We start from the raw sequence: 20,486 nt of genomic DNA on the forward strand, positions 1-20,486 counted from the left end.
GAAACAGCAAGCAGGCTGGCTCCGCTCCTGGTTGGGAGGCTCGGTTTCCTCAGAAGCACCAGTCCACCATCCAGTTACTTGTCATTCTTCTCTGCTTCCTTTCGGGAGGGGGGGCCTTTGGCTTCAAACAGTGACCAGGCTCCAGTCTCTTATCTTGTAGCATGCATTTTTAGCTCCCCTTGCTGGGGGGAGAGGGGGGAGAGCCGAGCCCCTGGCTGCTGCCTCCTGCTGTTGGCTCACAGCCCGGCAGCTGCCTCAGCCCCACTCAGTAGTCCATTCCTGCTCCACAGAAATGCTGTCTTGTTTTTGAGTCCGTGTATGAATTTTTTTAAATCTCTTTTTATACATTATCACGGCTATCTACACTGAGCAGAGGGAGTGTTTTGAAGTGCAACGCTTGCTTTAGTATCTTTTCCAGAAGAAAAAGTGTGTGTGTATGTTTTAATATGAAAATTTAGTCTCAAGACTAACATGATGAAGAATCAGCGTTGCTTGGGTAGTACCAGACAATGCGCACCTGTCGTGCCAAATTCCTCTCCCCACCAAACAAAGGTTGAACTTCTTTATAAATCTCCCAATAACAGCAAATGAGAGCACGTACTGTCCTACAACCTCAACAATTAAGTCCATTACTCTTTTTCTATGTATTAGAACCCCCAAATTATTTCTCTTGTCTAGACTTTAAGTCATAGTTATGACTGTATTATCACTGAAAGTGAGAAAACGTGCTGCGTACGATAAAACAGCAGGTGTCATTCCAACATGCTAACTTGTGATCCAGGCATATTCTTTAGATTGAGGTTGACTCTTTAAAGAGGTAGTGCCTTTTTTTTAAAGATTTTATTTATTTGTCAGAGAGAGAGAGAGAGCGAGAGAGCGGCAGACAGAGGCAGAGGGAGAAGCAGGCTTCCCGCGGAGCAGGGAGCCCGATGCGGGACTCGATCCCAGGACTCTGGGATCATGACCTGAGCTGAAGGCAGACACTTAACCGACTGAGCCACCCAGGCATCCCAAAGAGATAGTGCCTTAACTTCGTTATGGCTTAGTTACAAACAGGTAGATGGCAGCTACAAAGAGGCAGATGGGCCAATATAAAGGTGATTAACCATATCCTTTTCCCACCCCATAGATTCAAATACAGCTGATTCCAAAGGGTTCTACCCTGCAGCTAATCATCCAGATTTGCCCCCAATCTGACATCAAAAAAAATCTCTCCTAACCCAAGAATGACCTAGCAAGAAACAGATCCTAAAGACCTATTTCCCAGGGCTTGTTCAGAGATACTAAGGGTAGAGTAGTTTTAGTTTTATCAACTAAAACTTCTTGAATATCCACTCTATGCTAAGCAGCATAGGAAAATCAAGGAGGCATAACCAGGGTTTGCTGTTCTAAAAGCACTTACAATTCTACTGGAGAGGCATAAAGAGTCATATGAAAATCAAACAGGGGTCCAAACAAGGCAGTACATACACCAGGTAAACAGCGTGGGAAGTACAATGAACACTCAGGCTTGCAGCGAGCAGGGTGGGTTTCATGGGGTTGGAGCACCTTCATTTGGACCTTGAAGCTACTGGCCTTGGATAGGTTATGGGAGGGTTAAGGTCAGAACCTCGTGGGTCCAGAGGAAGGAACATAGGGTTGCACTTGGGAAGAGCAAGAGAAAAGATGCCAAAGATCGAGGGTGGCTCTTCCTCTCTGAGGTAGACTCATTTCTCCTGGGAGAAGGCAGAGAAATACAAGGGAAGGAAGTTAATTTTCATGTCTCTAAGTTATCAGTTAACATACAAACTTACTCTCTCAGAAAGATGGTGCTAGAAGATAAAGCACCTATTCTCAAGAGATAATATTTGCCTCCATCAGTGACAAGATTTGCTCTGAAAATGCAGATTTTGTTTCAGGGCTAACTGCTGGACATATTTGAGGTACAAACAAATCTTGGTGAGAAAGAAAAGGAACTGAAACGGTAGGAAAGATGGTTCTAAAGGGGTGAACATCTAAATGCATTCATTCTCAGCAAATGTCCGATTCACACGTCTTGCTACTCTCCGAGGCCAGTGTGTGTATGTTTGGGGGCAGTGACCACGGGAGCACAAACAGACATCCCCAAGCACTGCACATGGCATCCCTCTCACCAGCACAAGCCAGCGCCTTTCTCCAGGGGAAATGGGAACGCGTATGTGCAAGGGTGTGGGGTTCCGTGTGTGCCATGGGCACGACGTCTGCCTTCCCTTTAAGGGTGGTGTCGAAAACTTATATGATGGACAGGTAATAACACATTGTGTATGGAGGAAGTGTACGTATAGCCAGATAGTAACAAGAAAGAGAGAAAAAACACCAGTCTTAAGCAAACTGCCCAATTTTAAGGTGTTTATTAACAAACACAAGGGCTGAGTAAAATGTCTGTTTTTATTGGTTGCTCATTTCCCCGATAGCAATGGGGAAAGGAGAAGGAAAAAAAAGTCAGACCCTGGCACCTCTGACGCACGAGTCGATGTCCTTGAAGCAAAATTCAAGGGATTGGAGGGAGGAACTGATTAAAATTTGAATTTTTGAATTTATGAATTCTCTTGGTGGTAAGGTATAGCAATAGTACACTTGGAATAGGGTTCATCTGTACGTGACTAAAACCCAGACGTCAAGCACATCTGCTCAAGTTCAGCATTATCAGAAATTTCTGTGCTTGAGGGAACTGATTGCCATTAGTCTGGGAGTAGAATTAAACACTGAAAAAGTTAAGGCATAGTTTCCTGAGTCATTATTTACAGAATCCTTATTCCAGTTAAACAGAACTGGAACAGGGCGCCTGGGTGGCTCAGTTGGTTAATTGGTTGAGCATCTGCCTTTGGCTCAGGTCATTATCCCAGGGTCCTGGGATTGAGCTCCTTGCTCGGTGGGGAGTCTGCTTCTCCTTCTCCCTCTGTCCCTCCCACTGCTAGTGTGCTTGGGCACTCTCTCTGTCAAATAAATAAATAAAATCTTAAAAATAAAAGAACAGTCTTTTAAGCCCTGGTTTGCCCCCTATCATAGCACCTAAGGAAACATGGCGTAATTGCTCATCATTTTACTTCCTAGACCAGGAGGCTCTTTAAAGGGGGCTCCATCCTTACTAACACAGCCTGGCACAAATTAGGTATGCAATAAATATGAGGTGAATAAACAAACACATTTTCCCACCAAAGGGAAACAAACCACAACAACAGCAAGCATGCACACTTATAAAATTGGATGCTAGTGAACATCTGGAAATATTTGGCTTCTAGCTACCTTCCTCTGAGATGAAACATTTCATTTCACACATCTTCCAAATTGCCAAATGATGTCTGCCTAATGATTCCTAAAGCCGGAGCTAAGTGCTTACTCATTTAAGATACATGAAGAGGGGGCCAGATTTGGGAGGCACTATCCATTTATTCCTCAGTAAAAAAGAAACCATCACATCTGCCTTAGGATCTTGTCTACATTTGATACTTCCCTTAATAAAGGTGATTCTCCTACCACGGTAAATACAGACACACTGACTTTTTGAGGGTAAGGAAAACTATACATACTATAAATGTTATTTTATTTTAATTAATTATTTTTAGAGAGAGCGTGAGTGTGTGCGATTTTGTGAGTGCAGTGGAGGAGGGGGAGAAGGAGAGAGAGAAAATCCTAAGCAGACTCCATGCCCAGCGTGGAGCGCCAATGCAGGGATTGATCTCACGACCCTGAGATCATGACCTGAGCCAAAATCCATAGCTGGTCAGTCGCTTAACTGACTGAGCCACCCAGGCACCCCAAATGTTAATTTTTTTTTAACCTTTGTTTAGTCTGGGACTTTCCAGCCATCAAGGACGCTCTCATTTCCTGTATCTTAGTGGTATCCACATTGTGTTTTCTTCTCCTTTTGAGGTCGGCTGCTCTGGGATGCAAAAGGAATTAGGAAAAAAAAAAATTAAAAAAGAGGGAGTGGATCGAATTCAAAACTGTTTTTGCTTCATGGCATTTTCCCATAAGCCAAGTGGACTAGTGAATGACTTGGTTCATGGCAATTTAGGATTTAAGTGGAAAGCATTTCAAAGTCAAAACCGCATGAGAAAATTTAGTGGATATAAAAAACTATGGATAAACATCAGGAACCTACAGTTAATGATTCCTAATAGAGAGAGTTTGTTTCAGTTGCCTGAGGAATTTGAAATACTTATAATTATGCTCTTGGAATAATGAAGGGAAAGCTCTATTTGAAGCAATCCCCAGGAACTGAAATCCTAGTTCTGTACTCAACTGACTTATCCCTGGACACCCTGCAGTTCACTGATAAATCTGTGAACAGGAGGAAGATGAAAGAAATTGGAGGAGCCCAAAGAGAAAACATGAATCCTCTGGGCTATCTGGACAACAGTGCTGTACAACTAGCACAAATATGCATAATTTTAAACAACGGAAGCATATAAACAAAAAGCTGTACTGAAAGGTTTTCTTAAAAATGGTCATTTATTTTCGAAACTTACTCTAGTAATCGAAGAATAAATTGCTACAGTACTCAGCAAGTGAATGATGTCAAGGCTGTGGTCAATCTTCTGTGAAGGAACAGATGGTATCGTTTATGAGAGAATACCAATACCTTGTTAGGACATCACAGAAGGCTTGCAGGTAAGGCAAGAGTCATGGCAATTCTTAGTCATTTAGGTGTGTTGGAGATGGTAGGAAATCATCATGCTCTTTGGAAGCTAACCTCTCTGGACTCCAGAAATATCATTAATTTGGATAAGAAAGTTTCCACACATTCCAGGCAAACAGATCTTTTACCACGTAGAGTGAATTTCAGTTATGGATCTTTTTCTGACTTATCTAGATGGTTGACCTCCGGGCAGAATGCAAGACTCTTCTTTGTTCCTCCTTCCTTCTTTCTAGGAGAAATGGGGCTAGTAGAGATAGTAGCATTAAAGGAAAAGTAGTGAACCTTGGTGCTCAAAAGAGTTCAAGTGGCGGGAGCTCTCAAGTTCCATTCGTCTGGACTCTCTCTTTAGGGCTTCCCTTGGGAGTCACCACTTTGAGTCTCTCTCTTCTTCCTTGAAGCTGGTGAGATATGATAGGTCTGGAGCTGCCTCTCTCTTGGAAGTGGGCTATACCTGAGGAAGGCCTGGGGAGGATAGCTCAGCCAAGCTCTCCCCTTGGCTTTAGGGTGAATCAGCAATCTCCTTCTCCCCGCTTCCCCTCTCCCAACTCTCCCTTCCCCCTCCGTCTCTTCCTTGCCCGAGTGTCCCCTTTCTCCCTCTGGGCAGGCAGAGCTTAAAGTGCAGGGAAAGAGGATAAGGAAGCTTCTTGAGCTGCCTCCCAGCCCCTCTTCATCCAGATCACATAGCTTTCGGTGCTTAGGGAAAGGAAGGCCTTGTGACTTATCTGAGGTCTGGCTTAGCTCACCAGGAGATGGATATAGTGACTTTGGGGCCAGAGCTGAACTTTCATCAAATGTTCTTTTGACTGGTCTTGTCCCCTGTCTACTAAGCTCCTGTACAGTCCTCTGGGAGAGGGAAGAATTGAGCATTTGGCCCTTTATCTTAGACCTTTCTCAATCTGTTTACCAGAGAACCCAACTAATCACACTTAGGCTATAAGGAAATGCACCAGATGTAGGCATTTGAAGTCTATAGTAAAAGAGACTAAAAATAATACATTTCTATTTTACCACCAATTTTTCACAATAAATTGTGAAATGGAAATGATGCCTATCCTGCTCATTTAATAAAACTGAGGCTCAGAAAAGCCATGTGTTTTACCTAAAAACCTGTCTATGGGGGAGTTCATGTTTTCTGTTTGCATTCTGGGGGAAAGACTTAACTTTTCTCTTTAAACTTACTTGATGTAGCTGAAATTATAAAACTCAACCCAGGTTTTGCATTTCCAGTGAGCACATGAGGTTTCTTACAAGGTAAAATGATGATGTAATTGATGGCCTGTTTATTAGACAAAAGACTTGTGGTTGATGGTGTGGAATTTCTAAAAATATAAAATCAAGTGACTAACCAATACAGTCATACACAAAAGTGATCCAGAAGGAGATATCTCTACATTTTCTCATCATGCATTAAGTATTTCTGAGTCCAATATCTAGCACCTACATTTTATTTTCTTCTTCTTTTTTTAAATTAAGTTTTTATTTTATTTTATTTTTTGAAGACTTATTTATTTGAGAGAGCACATGCCGAGGGAGAGAAAGAATCCCGAGCCGACTCCACGCTGAGTGTGGAGGCCAATGCAGGGCTTGATCCCATGACCCTGAGATCATGACCTGAGCTGAAACCAAGAGCCGTTGCTCACCCAACTAGACACCCAGGTGCCCCTTAAATTAAGTTTTTATTTTAATTCCAGTTAGCATACAGTGTTGTATTAATTTCAGGTGTACAATATAGTGATTCAACAATTCCATATATCACCATAGCACCTACATTTTAAAAGTTAACATCAGCATCCCAAAACATAAGCTAACATATTTGAACTTAAAGCTACAGAGCCTTAGCTTTAGGTATTAGTGCAAAGAATCTCACCAGCTCTTAAGGACTAATATGCTTTGAGACATCAGCTCAATTTTAAAATAGCTGACGCTAATATTGCCAGTTAGCATAGTTTACTTCTTAGGAAAGTTAATGTTTAGAACTTGCTATTATATGATGAAAAGTCACTATGCATATTTAAAATACTTTATTCCTCTATTCTTTAGGAAGAAGAAATGCTGTTACATCAAAAAAACCTGAGTCCTCATTTGCTAGAATCTTCCAAGTGAACATATATTAACTTTTACTTTGTCTCACAAATCTTATTCTTTGTAACACACCATAACACTTTCTTCTCCCAGGAATATAATTTAAATCATCCTATATAGAATACTGACAAACTTGATTTCCCCAGGTGGACTTAAAACTGTTCCTCCTCCTTTGTAGTCATTGCAAACAATGGTTATTGAAATATGACCAGGAATGTGCATGTGTGCACACACTGCAACAATTATCTTGCATTTTAGATGGATGTATATGAATGTTTATCTTTGCAACAGTGTAAACGTCTTCAGAGCCAAGACCAAGTTTTGTGTTGTCAGAACTTAGCATGTCACATAGCATATAAAATAAAATGGTATAATGAATGAATGAATATGTTATTTTGCCTCTCCAACTATTCCTTAAGCTCCTTTGGGGCAGAGATGGAGCCTTAATTATTTTGTTTTCCCCATAATACTGAACACAGTCCTGGGCACCTAGTCACCATCCAATAAATACATACTGATATATTTGTAGTTTCCTGGCAAAAATTTCGTTGAACAGAATACTTCTCCCGATCACCACATATACTTAAATAAAAACTAGATATTAATCTGTTAAGGATGTTATAGAAGAGATTTCTATATTGGATGGGAACCTATAGTAAATCACCTCTAAATTCTCTGGCAATTCTGAAATTCTGCTATTTTTATTTTTAAAAGAAATTTTATTAGTACAGGACTACAAACTTCAGAGAATAGAATAAACCAGTATCATGAAATTATCACCATTACTCAAGAACCCCTAAATTTTAAGCTAATTTTTAAAAATCCTTGAAAGCCTAAAGTATACTAAAGAGTCAATGAACATTAAAAAAGCCCTCAAAAGTCCATTTGAAAACTGGTTGTTTAGAATGAAGGAACCATTTTCCCACAAAACAACATGGAGGTTTTTAGACTCTTAGAGAAGCTCATAAAATCCCATCCCTGGCTACAAGGTCAAGTATTAATACTGTTATAGAACTTAATCACTGCCCATAATGTAGTTTACTTTGGGATGCTGGCAGTATACTTCTCTGCACATCATCTGAATAAACGGGCAACTGTCTGGATAAGAAAAAACTGGTTTTCACCATGGCAGTCAACTACAATTTTATTGTAAAACAACCATATATGGTCAAAACATAACAAATTCTCAGTTCTGTAAAATATATTTCACGGGTCTCACCGAACTGACTATAACTTGTTCTGCTGAGGCACCTCAATATCTGGAAGTTTCTTTGCTATAAGAGCATGATATTTTTTTCTACACAAATTTTGCCTGTAGTTTTCTAGCACATGAGGGCATATAACCATATACAAGTCAGGATGAGTTGATCTCTCTCTAGCACATTATTGCAATACAGCCTCAAAAGGCTTTTCCCCCCCAAATCTGTTGCTCAAACATAGGGCTTATCTCACTTCTTTGTCACTGGGCTTATGCTAATTATTCAATTATTCTAAGAATGATGCCCCCCCCCCCCCCTTGGTTTACCCAGTTCTAGAAGGCTGCGTTTAATCTCTGATATACTAAAGGAAGATCACTTGTTACTGGCTACTTTTTCTACTTTTGGGGGAAGATCTGATTTTTATTACCTCTTCATTAATTACCCCACACAAAGCTTTTCTCTGGCAGTTTATGATTCAGTTTTAAGCAGCATGTTCATATAATTGTTTTTATTAAGACAGTCACTGAAGCATATTAATGCATCCACTCAACACATTTCTTGAGTGTGTGTCAAGTCTAAGACACGCAGGTGAGCACAAAGATGAATCAGACATGCATCCTGCCTTTTAGTAACTTCAAGTCTTGTAGGGACAATGAGATACGCTCTTGACATTTTCCACCACACACTCTGGCTAAAGTGTCAAGGAAGGGTCATGCTAATTGCTTTAGCAGTTCATAAGGTCCTAGGTCCCAAACGCTGTAGGATTAAATTCTTTGTCCTAAATCTCACGAGTCAGACTTAAATCTGAAAGCTTGTATCTAAGACCTCTGATATTTGTTGGAGCGCAGTGCTCTCAGGCACTAGTAAGTTTAGGTCAGTTTAGGTTAATACTGATGTCAAACCTGATGAAGAGGATGCAAACAAGAAAAATTTCAGGGGGCTACCCTCCCTGTGCTCCCTCTGGACCTGGTACACTGGCCTCTTCTGTTTCCTTTGCTGGCATTCTCTTCCTCTAGATACCCACATCCCTCCTCTCTCAGTTCCTTTAATTCTGCTCAAATGTCACCTTGTCAGAGAGGACTTCCTTGATCACTCTATGTAGAGTAGGATACTTGTCACTCTCTTTCCTTATATGGCTTTACTTTTCTTTTTTTTTTAAAGATTTTATTTATTTATTTGACAGAGAGAGAGACAGCGAGAGCAGGAACACAAGAGGGGGAGTGGGAGAGGGAGAAGCAGGCTTCCTGCCGAGCAGGGAGCCTGATGTGGGACTCGATCCCAGGACCCTGGGATCATGACCTGAGCTGAAGGCAGACGCTTAACGACTGAGCCACCCAGGAACCCGGCTTTACTTTTCACAATGCACTTATATCTGGTGTATTTTAAATTGTTTATTTTTTTTTTTTTTACCAGGGACTTGTCATTTTTATCACTGCCTGACCTCACTGCTTAGCACTATTTATTATATAGAGAGAACAAAGGAACACTGTTTGCATGACACATGGATTCTTGGGCCATTCACTTTTTGGAAGGGCATCTCCAAGAAGAGAAAACTCACTACTTCACATGACATTTTCAGAAAGTTGTTGACTTTTTGAAGGTCTGGGTTTGTACTGAGCCAAAATCTCCCCTCCTAAAAACTTCTGTTATTGGTTCTATTTGCTGTTCTAGGACACATGGAATAATTTTAAGTCATTTCAATTTTCCACATGGCACCTCTTCAAGTATCTGCTGTCTATTCTCATGTTCCATCAATCTTCTCAACTTTAGGCTAAGCATACCTTCTACCAGGCCTCAGACAGGGGGTGTGGGTTTCTCTCTTGTACTGGTCACAGTCTCTTAAGTTATAGTGTGAGATACCCACAAATGGATATACTATCTCTGTGATTTAAAGGTCTCAGCCCCTTTCCACAGCTGTTAGATGCTCACTGTACCTTAGCACTTGGCAAAAACTATCTCATCTACTCTTCCTTGCTCACTCACCCCTTCATTCCATAGAACGAATTCCAGTGAGTGCTTACACCAGCCTGCTACTATTCTTTGTCCTGGGGATAGAGGATAAACCTGACATGAGGCATGGCCTTATGGAGTTTATATCACTTAGAGGTAATTCTTCCAGCTAGATTTTTGCTTTTGAAACAAAAGGATGATGAATCTTACAGCTAATGATTCTTCTACTTGTGGAATTTGGAGTTAAGAAATTCCCAGCTTGGAAAAAAAAAAAAAAAAAGAGACATTTCCAGCTTGTGAAATACAATAGAAATATTTGCACAGAAACTTAGAAGTTTACAACTGAAAAAAAGGATGAGATTTAAATGGAGCACCTGACTCATATTCTACAAAGAATATTTAAATAAATTAGTTCATATAGTTGGGGTGGTGTGTGTGTGTGTGTGTGTGTGTGTGTGTGTTAGGAAGAGGAGAACCTCAAGGGCAGAGGGTTGAATTATCCATATTCCTCAGTGCATAGTAATTATCATTCCTGCCATGCCTCTTCCTTCCTCCCTCCCTCTCTCTCTTCCTCCTCCCCCTCTGTCTCTTTCTTTCTTTCCTTTTATTCCTTTATGCCATTCTATCCCCCATCACTGCCATAAGTGAACACTTGTCATATAAATTTTGGTATAAGTTTATCAAGTTTCTAAAAAAATCAAATTGGAATTTTATTAATATTGCTTTTAATTCATAAAATAATTTGTGGGGACTGGATCTCTTTGCAGTATCAATTCTATGCTATCTAAGGACATATAATATCTCTCCATTATTTCAAATTGTCTTATATGTCATTTACTAGACATTTTAAAGCTTTCTGTGAAGTTCCTGTGTATTCTTGGTTAGCTTAATTCCTATATATGTGATAGTTGTTATTTTGAATGGTATCTTATTTTTTTGTGAAATCTTCTAGTTGGTATGTATCTTCTAGTTGGGAATGTTTTATTACATATTTTAAAAAGTGAGCACAAAACACTACTGGGTTAATTTTTTTAACTATACAAAGGCTAGATTCCAAAACAATAGAAATTATAAAATAAACATAACAAAAATGTAGGAGTTTATAAAGGAAAACAGAACTGTAGAGGAAGAAAGAACAGCACTCTTTATATTAAACAGAAGACTACAGATATAACCTAGAAACTTACTAGCCTTACAATTAAAATGTAGTCCCAGTATTAGCCGAATCTTTATCTCAGGGCCCCTGTGTGGATGAGAGGACCCATATGTTGTCAGTATCCTCAGTGAAATGGGAAGGAGGGGATTTCAAGAGGAAGCAAGTGAGCAGAGGAGGACTAGTGAGTCTGTTCGGCTGATAGGATTAGAGGACTGGAGAGGGTCTCCAAGTGCAGGGCCCTGATAAGAAGCACAAGATTATGCCCTCTATATCAGAGCAAACCTACTCACAGAGACCTTTAAACACAGGTCTTGGTGACTTATAACCCAGGATCAACAACAGAGACTAAGTATATGGTAAATCTCATTTGCTTCTTATAGGAAAACACACACACACGCACACACACATACACACACCCCTAAAGTCTATCAGTGCTGTGTTATTTGAGGGAAAAGATGCATTATTAAATAATCAATAGGTAACATCATCATAACAATCCATAATAGTGAGATAAAAAGAAATGTTCCTCATTCACTAACTGGCATTGGATGGCACTAGATGATCTAAGAAAAGCATTTAGATTTATGCCCAGGTTAAACCCAAGAAAATGAGGTGAAAGGCACTCATATATTATATTCGTGGCCAGGAATTCACTGCACATTAAATTGTCAAGGTGATAGATGACAAGAGTAAAGTTCTAGGGAAGATCAAAAGTATCAGTTTGAATAAACCACCATAACAAGGAAGTCCTAACTAAGGCATATTTTAGTTACTTAGATGCAACAGGGACTTTGAAATAGTGTTTCCCTTACAGCATCCACCACCATCCTACAGAGATGGGAAAGGTTGCTCTTCAAAATTATTTTCGCCATCAAATGATTTGTTTTACATTCCTCAAAGACCCAAAGTAGAATGGTGACATGAGGTACACAGAAACTTTATAAAACAGATCTTAGATGAGGGCTTCATTTTCAGTCTACCCATTAGGGCCATCTGCTCTTTCATCAGAATTCTGAGTTTCACCTAAAACAATAGGCTAATCTAAGTAAGAATTTCTGAGTCTCCATCTCTAAATTCAAATTTGACAAAAGACAAAGATCTAGAAATCCAGCTAGGATGGGACTGAGGGTGGGGGAAGGAGACAGAAGCCGGAATTCAGGGCACGTTATCAAAATGAACTCGTCTGGAATCGTTCTGGAATCCATCATTTTTATCACCTCTACCTTCCAGTGAACCACCTGTGAGTCTTTTCACCTGCAGGCCCTTTGCTGTGGAGTTGACACTGAGGGCTCTAACTCAGAGAAGCAGAATTTACCTTAGTGTGTACCAAAATCAAGGTGGGGGTTGACTCTGACCAACAAGCTCAGGTGTCCCAAACTCCTCTCCAGGTTGACCCTGCTGGCCAGACTGCACCTGGGGATTGGGTTAAGTCCCCAAGGATTTTTTGGTAGGTGCTTTCAAGTCATTGAAATCATTCTCTTGGCTTTCTTTGCTTTCCTAATTCAGAAAGCAGGAAATGTCTTCTTGTGTAACAGTCACAAAGCAGTCCCCTTGGACTTCCAGGGGGCTTGTTTCTTCCAGTTCCTGTTTCTGGTTTCTAACTACTAACTCTATATTTGGTAACTGCCTGTGGGCTGTTTTGGATTTGGTCATAATAAGATAACCTGGAGGCACGGAGCAGAGATCTAAAGCAATCTTATTTTTCCAGGAAGCAATGTGTTGACCTTTCGGGATTTGTTCCCTTTTATTGAGTGTGTTGAGTTTTAAATAGTGTTGTTTATGGCACAAAGTTGGGTGTTTACACGATTGGTCCTGAAGGGTGTATGACTGTACAGGAATGGGATATGTACAGTCTCCTAGTTTACAATGAGTTCACATTTGCTTCTAATGTGCACTGATATCATCTAAGGAATGCTTTTTATACATGCTCTTATTGCATGGCAGTCTCAAAAATAGCTACTTGCTTGGAAATGGACAAATATTTGTCCGAAGAGTAAGACCCGAGTGTTGACTGTAAGCCTTTTACATCAGGGCAAAAAAGAATGGGCACGGATAACAATGGATTCATAGGTAACAACTTCCTCCTTTCTCCAGCATTTTCAAAATGCATAGTGTCAAACCTCTATGAACACAAGATATTTTTAAAAGATTTTATTTATTTATTTATTTTGAAGAGAGAGAAGCACATGAGCATTCGTGCACAGGGGAGAGGCGGGGAGGGAAAGGAAGAAAGAGAAACCCAAGCAGTTCCGTGCTGAGCTCAGAGCTGAGTGGGGCTCGATCTCATGACCAACACTGAGATCAAGATCTGAGCTAGGGGCGCCTGGGTGGCTCAGTCGTTAAGCGTCTGCCTTCGGCTCAGGTCAGGATCCCAGAGTCCTGGGATCAAGTCCTGCATCGGGCTCCCTGCTTGGCGGGAAGCCTGCTTCTCCCTCTCTCACTCCCCATGCTTGTGTTCCCTCTCTCGTTTTGTCTCTGTCAAATAAATAAATAAAATCTTAAAAAAAAAAAAAAGATCTGAGCTAAAACCAAGAGCCGGACGCTCAACCGACTGAGCCACCCAGGCGCCGCAGAACACAATATTTTAGAAATAAACAATCAACTTTTACTTGCCATTGGAAGAAGCCATTTTGAAAAGAGTTGAAAAGCTATCAGACTACTGTTTTATCACCACTGAGTGCTCTTGAAACCCTACCTTGGATTTTGCTTTGTCATGTGTTTGAACCATAGGAATAACTTGTTTTGTAAGTAAGATCAGAAAGAATGATCACACTTCCATTTTACAAAGGGAAACCCAAGGCATAAAAACCTATTTTATGATATGATTTTAATGATTATTTAAGTATTTAAACTATTGCCTTGGAATTGGGAAAGGAATTTCAGTTTCACAGAGAACCTTTTGTTTATGATATTATCAGTCATTAAGCCAATTTCAGAGGATTATATGAGAACTAAAATAAGAGCTCAAATTCTTCCCCTAAGGAACATTACTTTCATGTGTAATACAGACATATAGGATGTTTTTACTTTCTTAAGTAATTTATACCATATTTTATTTTTTGTTTCTTTAATGTTTACTATAGGTTGAAAGTTACTCTTTTTTATGGCAGGTGTATAGTGAATAATCTTTTAGAAAATCTAAGATGTAATTCAGGATATTCATTCTTTCTCTTTCTATTTTCCCTTTTAGTCATTTTGCACTTGTTTTTATACTTACGATCCTGTTTCACAAGCCAATATTTGGCCCTATGATCTGTGCAACTGTAATGATTCCATATTATTCCACAGCAGTGTGCACAGGGATGAAAGGTACAGGCTGGAGAATCAACAGTAGATCTAAACATATTTTACATCCCTTTTGGCTTTGGGACAAATTACCTAACCTTTCAGATGAAAATTCTCATCTGAAAAACGGGACTAATCTACCTCTACAGTTTTCTTCTAAAGAGCTAAAGTACACAGAGATTCTAGGACAGGTTCCCTTATCAGGGTTACTCAATGGAAATGCTATCAGCATTCTGGATAAGACAATTCTTCTGCTGTGTGGGAATGTTCCACCACACTGCAGGATGCCCCCTAAAAGGCCATTAGTACCCATCAATGAGGGCTTTGTAAAATGATCCTGTCTTCTGTTTGTGCGTATTTTCCTTCCATTCCTTTAATATATATATACAAAATATACAAATATACTAAACCATATATATATATATATATATATACTAAATCATATATATATCACACACACATATATATATAAATCATATATATATATAAAATCATGCATTGAGACTTAGCTCAATTTACATCTCAAGTCCCTAACTTCCAGCAGCTGAAATGACATCATATTTAATGCTCTTGAAGTCTACTGCCATTGAGGGGCACTGAATGGCACCACTTAGGGATTTCTATGATCTTTAGACTATTAGCGATCTGAAGGCTGGGCTGTACTGTATTTCTCTTTCAGCGTCTAGCACCCCACACAATGCCTGACATATTGTGGGTACTTAGGGATGTCTGTTGAATCAAATGGTCTACTCCCTATGAATTCTGAGCCTGGAAGCCTTCACACTCTGATGCAATCTTCCTTTGAAGCATTTCACACTGTTTAGAGCCTTGACATCTCAGACTACAGTCCATGGATCTAGTTAACCGAGGTCTGTTTTCTTTTAAAGGCTGTAAGGATGAAACCTGTGTGAAAGGCCCAGGGTAGGTCACTCTCTGACGAGCCGCGGTGGCGCTGGGTTGGGTGCTGCGTGGGGAGCACCAAGGGCCACTGCACAGCAGAGAGACGTGACAGGGCTATGCTCCAGGAGGATGACTCTGCCCATGGCACAGGAAGAGATGATCAAGTCATGCTTGAACTGACTTGAGCTCATTCACTTGTCCCTTCTGAGCTCACTGTGGGCACACTTCTTAAATGTTCATTATAGACATTTTCATAGGTTCATGCTCTCATTTTCATTTTGTTCCAAGTGAACTACTAGTTCTTTTAAGATTTTATTTATTTATTTGAGAGAGAGCACAAGAGAGTACGAGCAGGGGGAGGGGCAGAGGGAGAAGCAGACTCCCCGCTGAGCAGGGAGCCTGACTCGGGGCTCGATTCCAGGACCTTGAGATCATGACCTGAGCTGAAGGCAGATGCTTAACCAACCGAACCACCCAGGCGTCCCAAACTACTAGTTCTTATAAGACACTCTGTGCGGTTTCTCTTTTCTGCGTTTCATCCTGCCATGGGATACACGAATGAGAGAAATGATTCCCACACTCTGTAAGCAGGTCCTGTGGCAGGGCCGGGTGCCATGACATGGTAATAAAGTAAAACAGACGGAGTCCTCCTGTCCATGTCACCTCCCTCTCTAGTTCCCAAACCGGCCATTCTAAATATTTCCCTTCTCCTTGAGGGCCTTACTCCATGCCTTCCTTGTTGCCACATCCTGCCACCTTCCTGACCCTCACCAGCTCCCCACAGATGTGTCGCTTTCTACCTCACAGAAGCCATAAGGCATAAACTCTCATCTTTCTGTGCCTTCCCCCCCACCCCCGACAAAATGCATCTATAGCCATCATTCCTAATCTGGTGGAAGATGCCCCTTCCCCCCCAAATCAAGGGTTATCCTGTCACCTGGATCCTGAATCCATCACCTCCTTCTTTGTGAAGATGACCATCCTTCTTCACCTAGCCTGAACTCCTCGGTCTTATATCCAACTGCTGACTTAACAGGTCTACTTGGATATCTAGTTATGCTCAAAAACAAACTTTTCCCAGATGCTCAGGCCTAAAAACCTTACAGTCATGATTTCTTTCTTTTTCTTCATATATCACATTCCATCTTTCAGCAAATCTTAGTGCTTATCCTTCAAAATATATCCAGAACCACAGCTTCAATCCTGGTGCAAGCCATCTGATTCATGTCTTGCCTGGATTATGGCACTGGCCTTCTAAATAACCCCCCTGCTTCCACCCTTGCCTCTTACACTGTATTCTTAACAACTAGAGTGGTCCTGTTGAAACACAAATCTGATACTGACAACCTTCTGCTTGAAACTCCAAACATGTCCCATTTTGCTCAGAGCAAGGCCCAAACCTTTACAGGGGCCAACAAGGTCCTACGTGATCCACCACTGTGGCCTCCTCGGCCTTATTCTTCTACCTGCCCCTCCCTCACTCTGCTTCAGCCCCCCTGGCCTTGAGGCTCTTCCCCCAGCATGCCATGAACACCTCTGCTTCAGGCCTGGAACATCACCAGGGGTCTTTCTAGGTTCATCTCAACATTCAGACTCTAAGATTATCCTAACACTCATCTGATCCCGAAATCACTTAGAAAGATCCAGGATTAAAGTCACAGCTTGCCAGCAAAGCAGCATCAAGATTTCTACCTTTGGAGGAATCTTCATAACTGTATGGTCCACACCCTGCCCAGGACCTCGTTGCTCCGCGAGCCCCTCCTCCCCAGATCATCTCAGGCACAAGGAAAAGAAATCCACTGGAGGTGGGGTCTGCCTTTACCCTGGCTTAAAATCCTTATGCTCCAAAGGGACTGATATCAGTTGTAACTCAATAGATATCCTTCCTGTGCGTCAAGGGACATGCCCAGTTAGAGGTGTCCCCACAATCACAGAAGTCCCGTGGTGTGGCTTCCTCCCAGGCATCTGTCATTCCTCCAGGGCAGATGCAGTTGACCAAACAGCAGTCATTTCTACCATCAGCAATGTTGCCTAGTAACACAGCTAACATTCTACTTTTATCAGGTCTCCCGGGAAACAGAGCTAGAAAGTTGAGAAAGTCAAATGTCAAATTCTCCTGGAGAAGGGGAAGGGATTTGTGAACACTTTGTCCATGTGTCTCTTGCTTTTGCTCTTCTCTGCCAGGGAGGCTCCTCCCTGGACATCTGCCTGGCCTGCTCCTGCACTTCCTTCAGTGCCTTCATCAGAAGTCACCTTCCCAATGAAGGCTTCCCGTTGGAGAACTGCAACTCCTAACATCACCTGCTGAGACCATCCCCGTATGCTCTCCGTTCTTTTCCATTGTCCTTATTACCTTCTAATATATATAATTCACTAACTGGTTTTTTTCTTATTTGGCTTTCCCACAGAATTTAAACTCCATAAGGCGGTGATATTTGCCTTTTACTTTTTCCTCCTGCATTGATAATTCTTAGCACCTAGGAGAGTACCTGGGACACCGTAGGTTCTTCAACAACCATTTGTTTTATTTACTAATGAACGTATGTCCTTTCTCTCTTTCAAGCTCTAGTTTTTCACTGGTATCCTTTTTGAGGGGTAGAGGAAGGGCAAAATGTTTTCAGGCTCTAAATAAAAAGCAGCGTGGGGTTAGAGATTAAGAGAGAATTTGGGGTCAAACTGCCTGGGTCTCAGAAAGCAACCTCACCTTGGAGGTTTCCCTAAGCTCTTTGAGCCTTTGTTATCTCACTGGAAATGGGGATAATAATAGTACCTACATCTTATGGTTGCCATGAGGATGAAATGAGTTAAAATATGTGTGAAGTATTCAGAAGAGTACCTGACACTTAGGAAGCACTATGTGTTAACTATTATTGAAATCAACTTTTTTTTTTTTTAAGGGAGGGAGAGAGGGGGTTGGTGGGGAGGGGCAGAGGGAGAGAGAGAATCCTAAGCAGGCTCCACGCCCAGCACAAAGCCCTATGCAGGGCTCTATCTCATGATCCTGAGATCATGACTCTCTGAAGTAAATGAATAAAAATCTTAAAAAAAAAAAAAAAAAAAAGAACTGGAACAGTTCAAACCCTGGTTTGCCCCCTATCACAGCACCTAAGGAAATATAGCATAATTGCTCATCACTTTACCACCTAGACCAGGAAGCTCTTTATTTTTATTTTTTAAAAGATTTTATTTATTTATTTGAGGGAGAGAGAGAACATGAGCAGGGGACAGGAGCAGAGTGAGAAGCAGGCTCCCAGCTGGGCAGGGAACCTGACACGGGGCTCCATCCCAGGACCCTGGGATCATGACCTGAGCCGAAAGCAGATGCTTAACCAACTGAGCCACCCAGGTGCCCCTCCAAGTTTTGTTTTTTTTTAAGATTTTATTCATTTACTTGAGAGAGGGCAAAAGTGAGAGAGAGCACAGAGAGAAAAGGAGAAGCAGATTCCCCACCGAGCAAGGAGCCCCATGCGGGGCTCAATCCCAGGACTCTGGGATCATGACCTGAGCTAAAGGCAGATGCTTAACCAACTGAGCCACCAAAGCTCCCCGGTTCTCCAAGTTTTAATACAGCCATCCCCTTTTCTCTCTTCCCCAAGCCCAGTGACCCTCCTCTGTATGCCCTTAGTGCTTTATGGATGCCTCTATCATAGTATAACACCTATTGCTGGTTTATTTAGTTTTACCCGAGAAATGAACTGCTTATATATATATATGTATCTTCAAACTACAGTGCCTGGCACATAACAGGTATGCAAAAAGTATCTGGATTCAATATATGAATATATAGCATCTACATAGAATAAATTTTGATTGGGTTACATTTTAATTCAGAAATAAACTTCGGGAGGGGTGCCTGGATAGCTCAGTCAATTAAGCAGCTGGCTTGATTTTGGCTCAGGTCATGATCTCAGGGTCATGAGATCGAGCCCTCTGTTGGGCTCTGCGCACAGCGCGGAGTCTACTTGAGGTTCTCTCTCTCCCTTTGCCCCTACCCCCACTCACACACTCATGCATGCGCACATTCTCTCTAAAATAAATAAATAAATAAAAATCTTTAAAAAAATGGGGTAAGATAATGTTGTCACCTCAAAATGTTGGTTCTTTCAGAAAATCCTATGAGGGGTTAGTATAAGAGGTAAAGAAAAGAAAAAGGTTCTACTTTGGCCATATAAATGACGCTGTGGCTGTACATGCTACATTTTACTATATTTTACTATAAACCCAACTTTGAAAGGTAAGGTGTTATCAGTTATTTCCTGGACTCTTCCTTCCCCTAAACAAAACACAAGATAACTTGATTTTAGTGGCATCAAGTATTACTTGACCATAGGCAACTGCTGTTTGGGCTCAGTGAAGTCTCACAAGTACCATATTCACCTTATTAGGAAAGTTCAGTAAATATGTGTTTGGGGCTCCCTGCCATGACTACAAACACCACACACAGGTAGAGAAGGGCAACTAGTACTTACGTAGTGAAAAATCACACTGCCAGCTCTTTTTAAAGGTCTCGATCGCTTAATGTCTTGCTCTGGCTTCCGTTCTGACCTGAGTCTAGGCACCTACCTGGAGAGTACACCCGAACACACCGATCATCAGCATAGCCACCGAAAGGTAGTCGGTGAACACATCCCACCACGGTTTCAGCACACGGAAGGCAGGCTGCTGCTCAGAGAACTGCCGGAATTCTGTCACCGGAATCATGTTGCTGAGAAAGGAAAGGCTGTGAGTTAATTTATCTTCATGCACAACACACCGCATTAACAGTATTCGAAACGCTGCTGCAACCCGTGAGAAACAGTCTGGATCAGTCCAGGAGTTGCCATGGCACCGGAGTTTCTTAGGAAGCCAATGAATGAAACCACCAGTAGAGTGGTTTCTGCATGGAAAACACAAGTCCTTTACTGACTATTATCCCATAGGTGGGTTCCCTTTGGCTCCATGTGGACCAGAGAGACCATGGTCAGGGCAGAGCATGATTTCCTGGACTCTTCCTTCCCCTAAACAAAACATGAAGGTGCCAGAGAGAACAGAGCCCAACCTTTGAAATGTCTCTACTATTTACCTTACCACCCTGCGTGGCTGCTTTAAACTCTTTTAAATGTAATCTCAGCATTGGTTTGTGTTATTTACTGATCTCTCTTTGTAAAATAATGGTGCTTGCTACCTGGGAAGGCAGACGACTTTGCCACATGGTCCTTGTCTTATAAGAGGGAAGAAGATCTCATCAGTGGTGGTTACCATAGGGGGAGGGGAT

At 41.4% G+C, this 20,486-nt stretch overlaps 1 protein-coding gene across 3 annotated transcripts in view; it reads right to left on the bottom strand.

The window, feature by feature from the left end:
- The window catches only part of LRRC8C (leucine rich repeat containing 8 VRAC subunit C), an 81,846-nt gene that overhangs the window by 16,148 nt on the left and 45,212 nt on the right, over nt 1-20,486 (bottom strand). For all 3 annotated transcript variants that reach the window (XR_004681604.1, XR_004681603.1, XM_035018091.1), the window contains exon 2: nt 19,796-19,937. Coding sequence is in view for 1 of the 3 variants with exons in the window: in XM_035018091.1 (XP_034873982.1) it covers nt 19,796-19,933 (138 nt within the window). In the remaining 2 variants the exon portion in view is untranslated. The remainder of the gene's footprint in view (nt 1-19,795; nt 19,938-20,486) is intronic.

This window comes from Mirounga leonina, unplaced genomic scaffold (assembly GCF_011800145.1).
Source record: "Mirounga leonina isolate KUSES-001 unplaced genomic scaffold, KU_Mleo_1.0 Mir_173, whole genome shotgun sequence".
Classification (NCBI taxonomy): Eukaryota; Metazoa; Chordata; class Mammalia; order Carnivora; family Phocidae; genus Mirounga; species Mirounga leonina.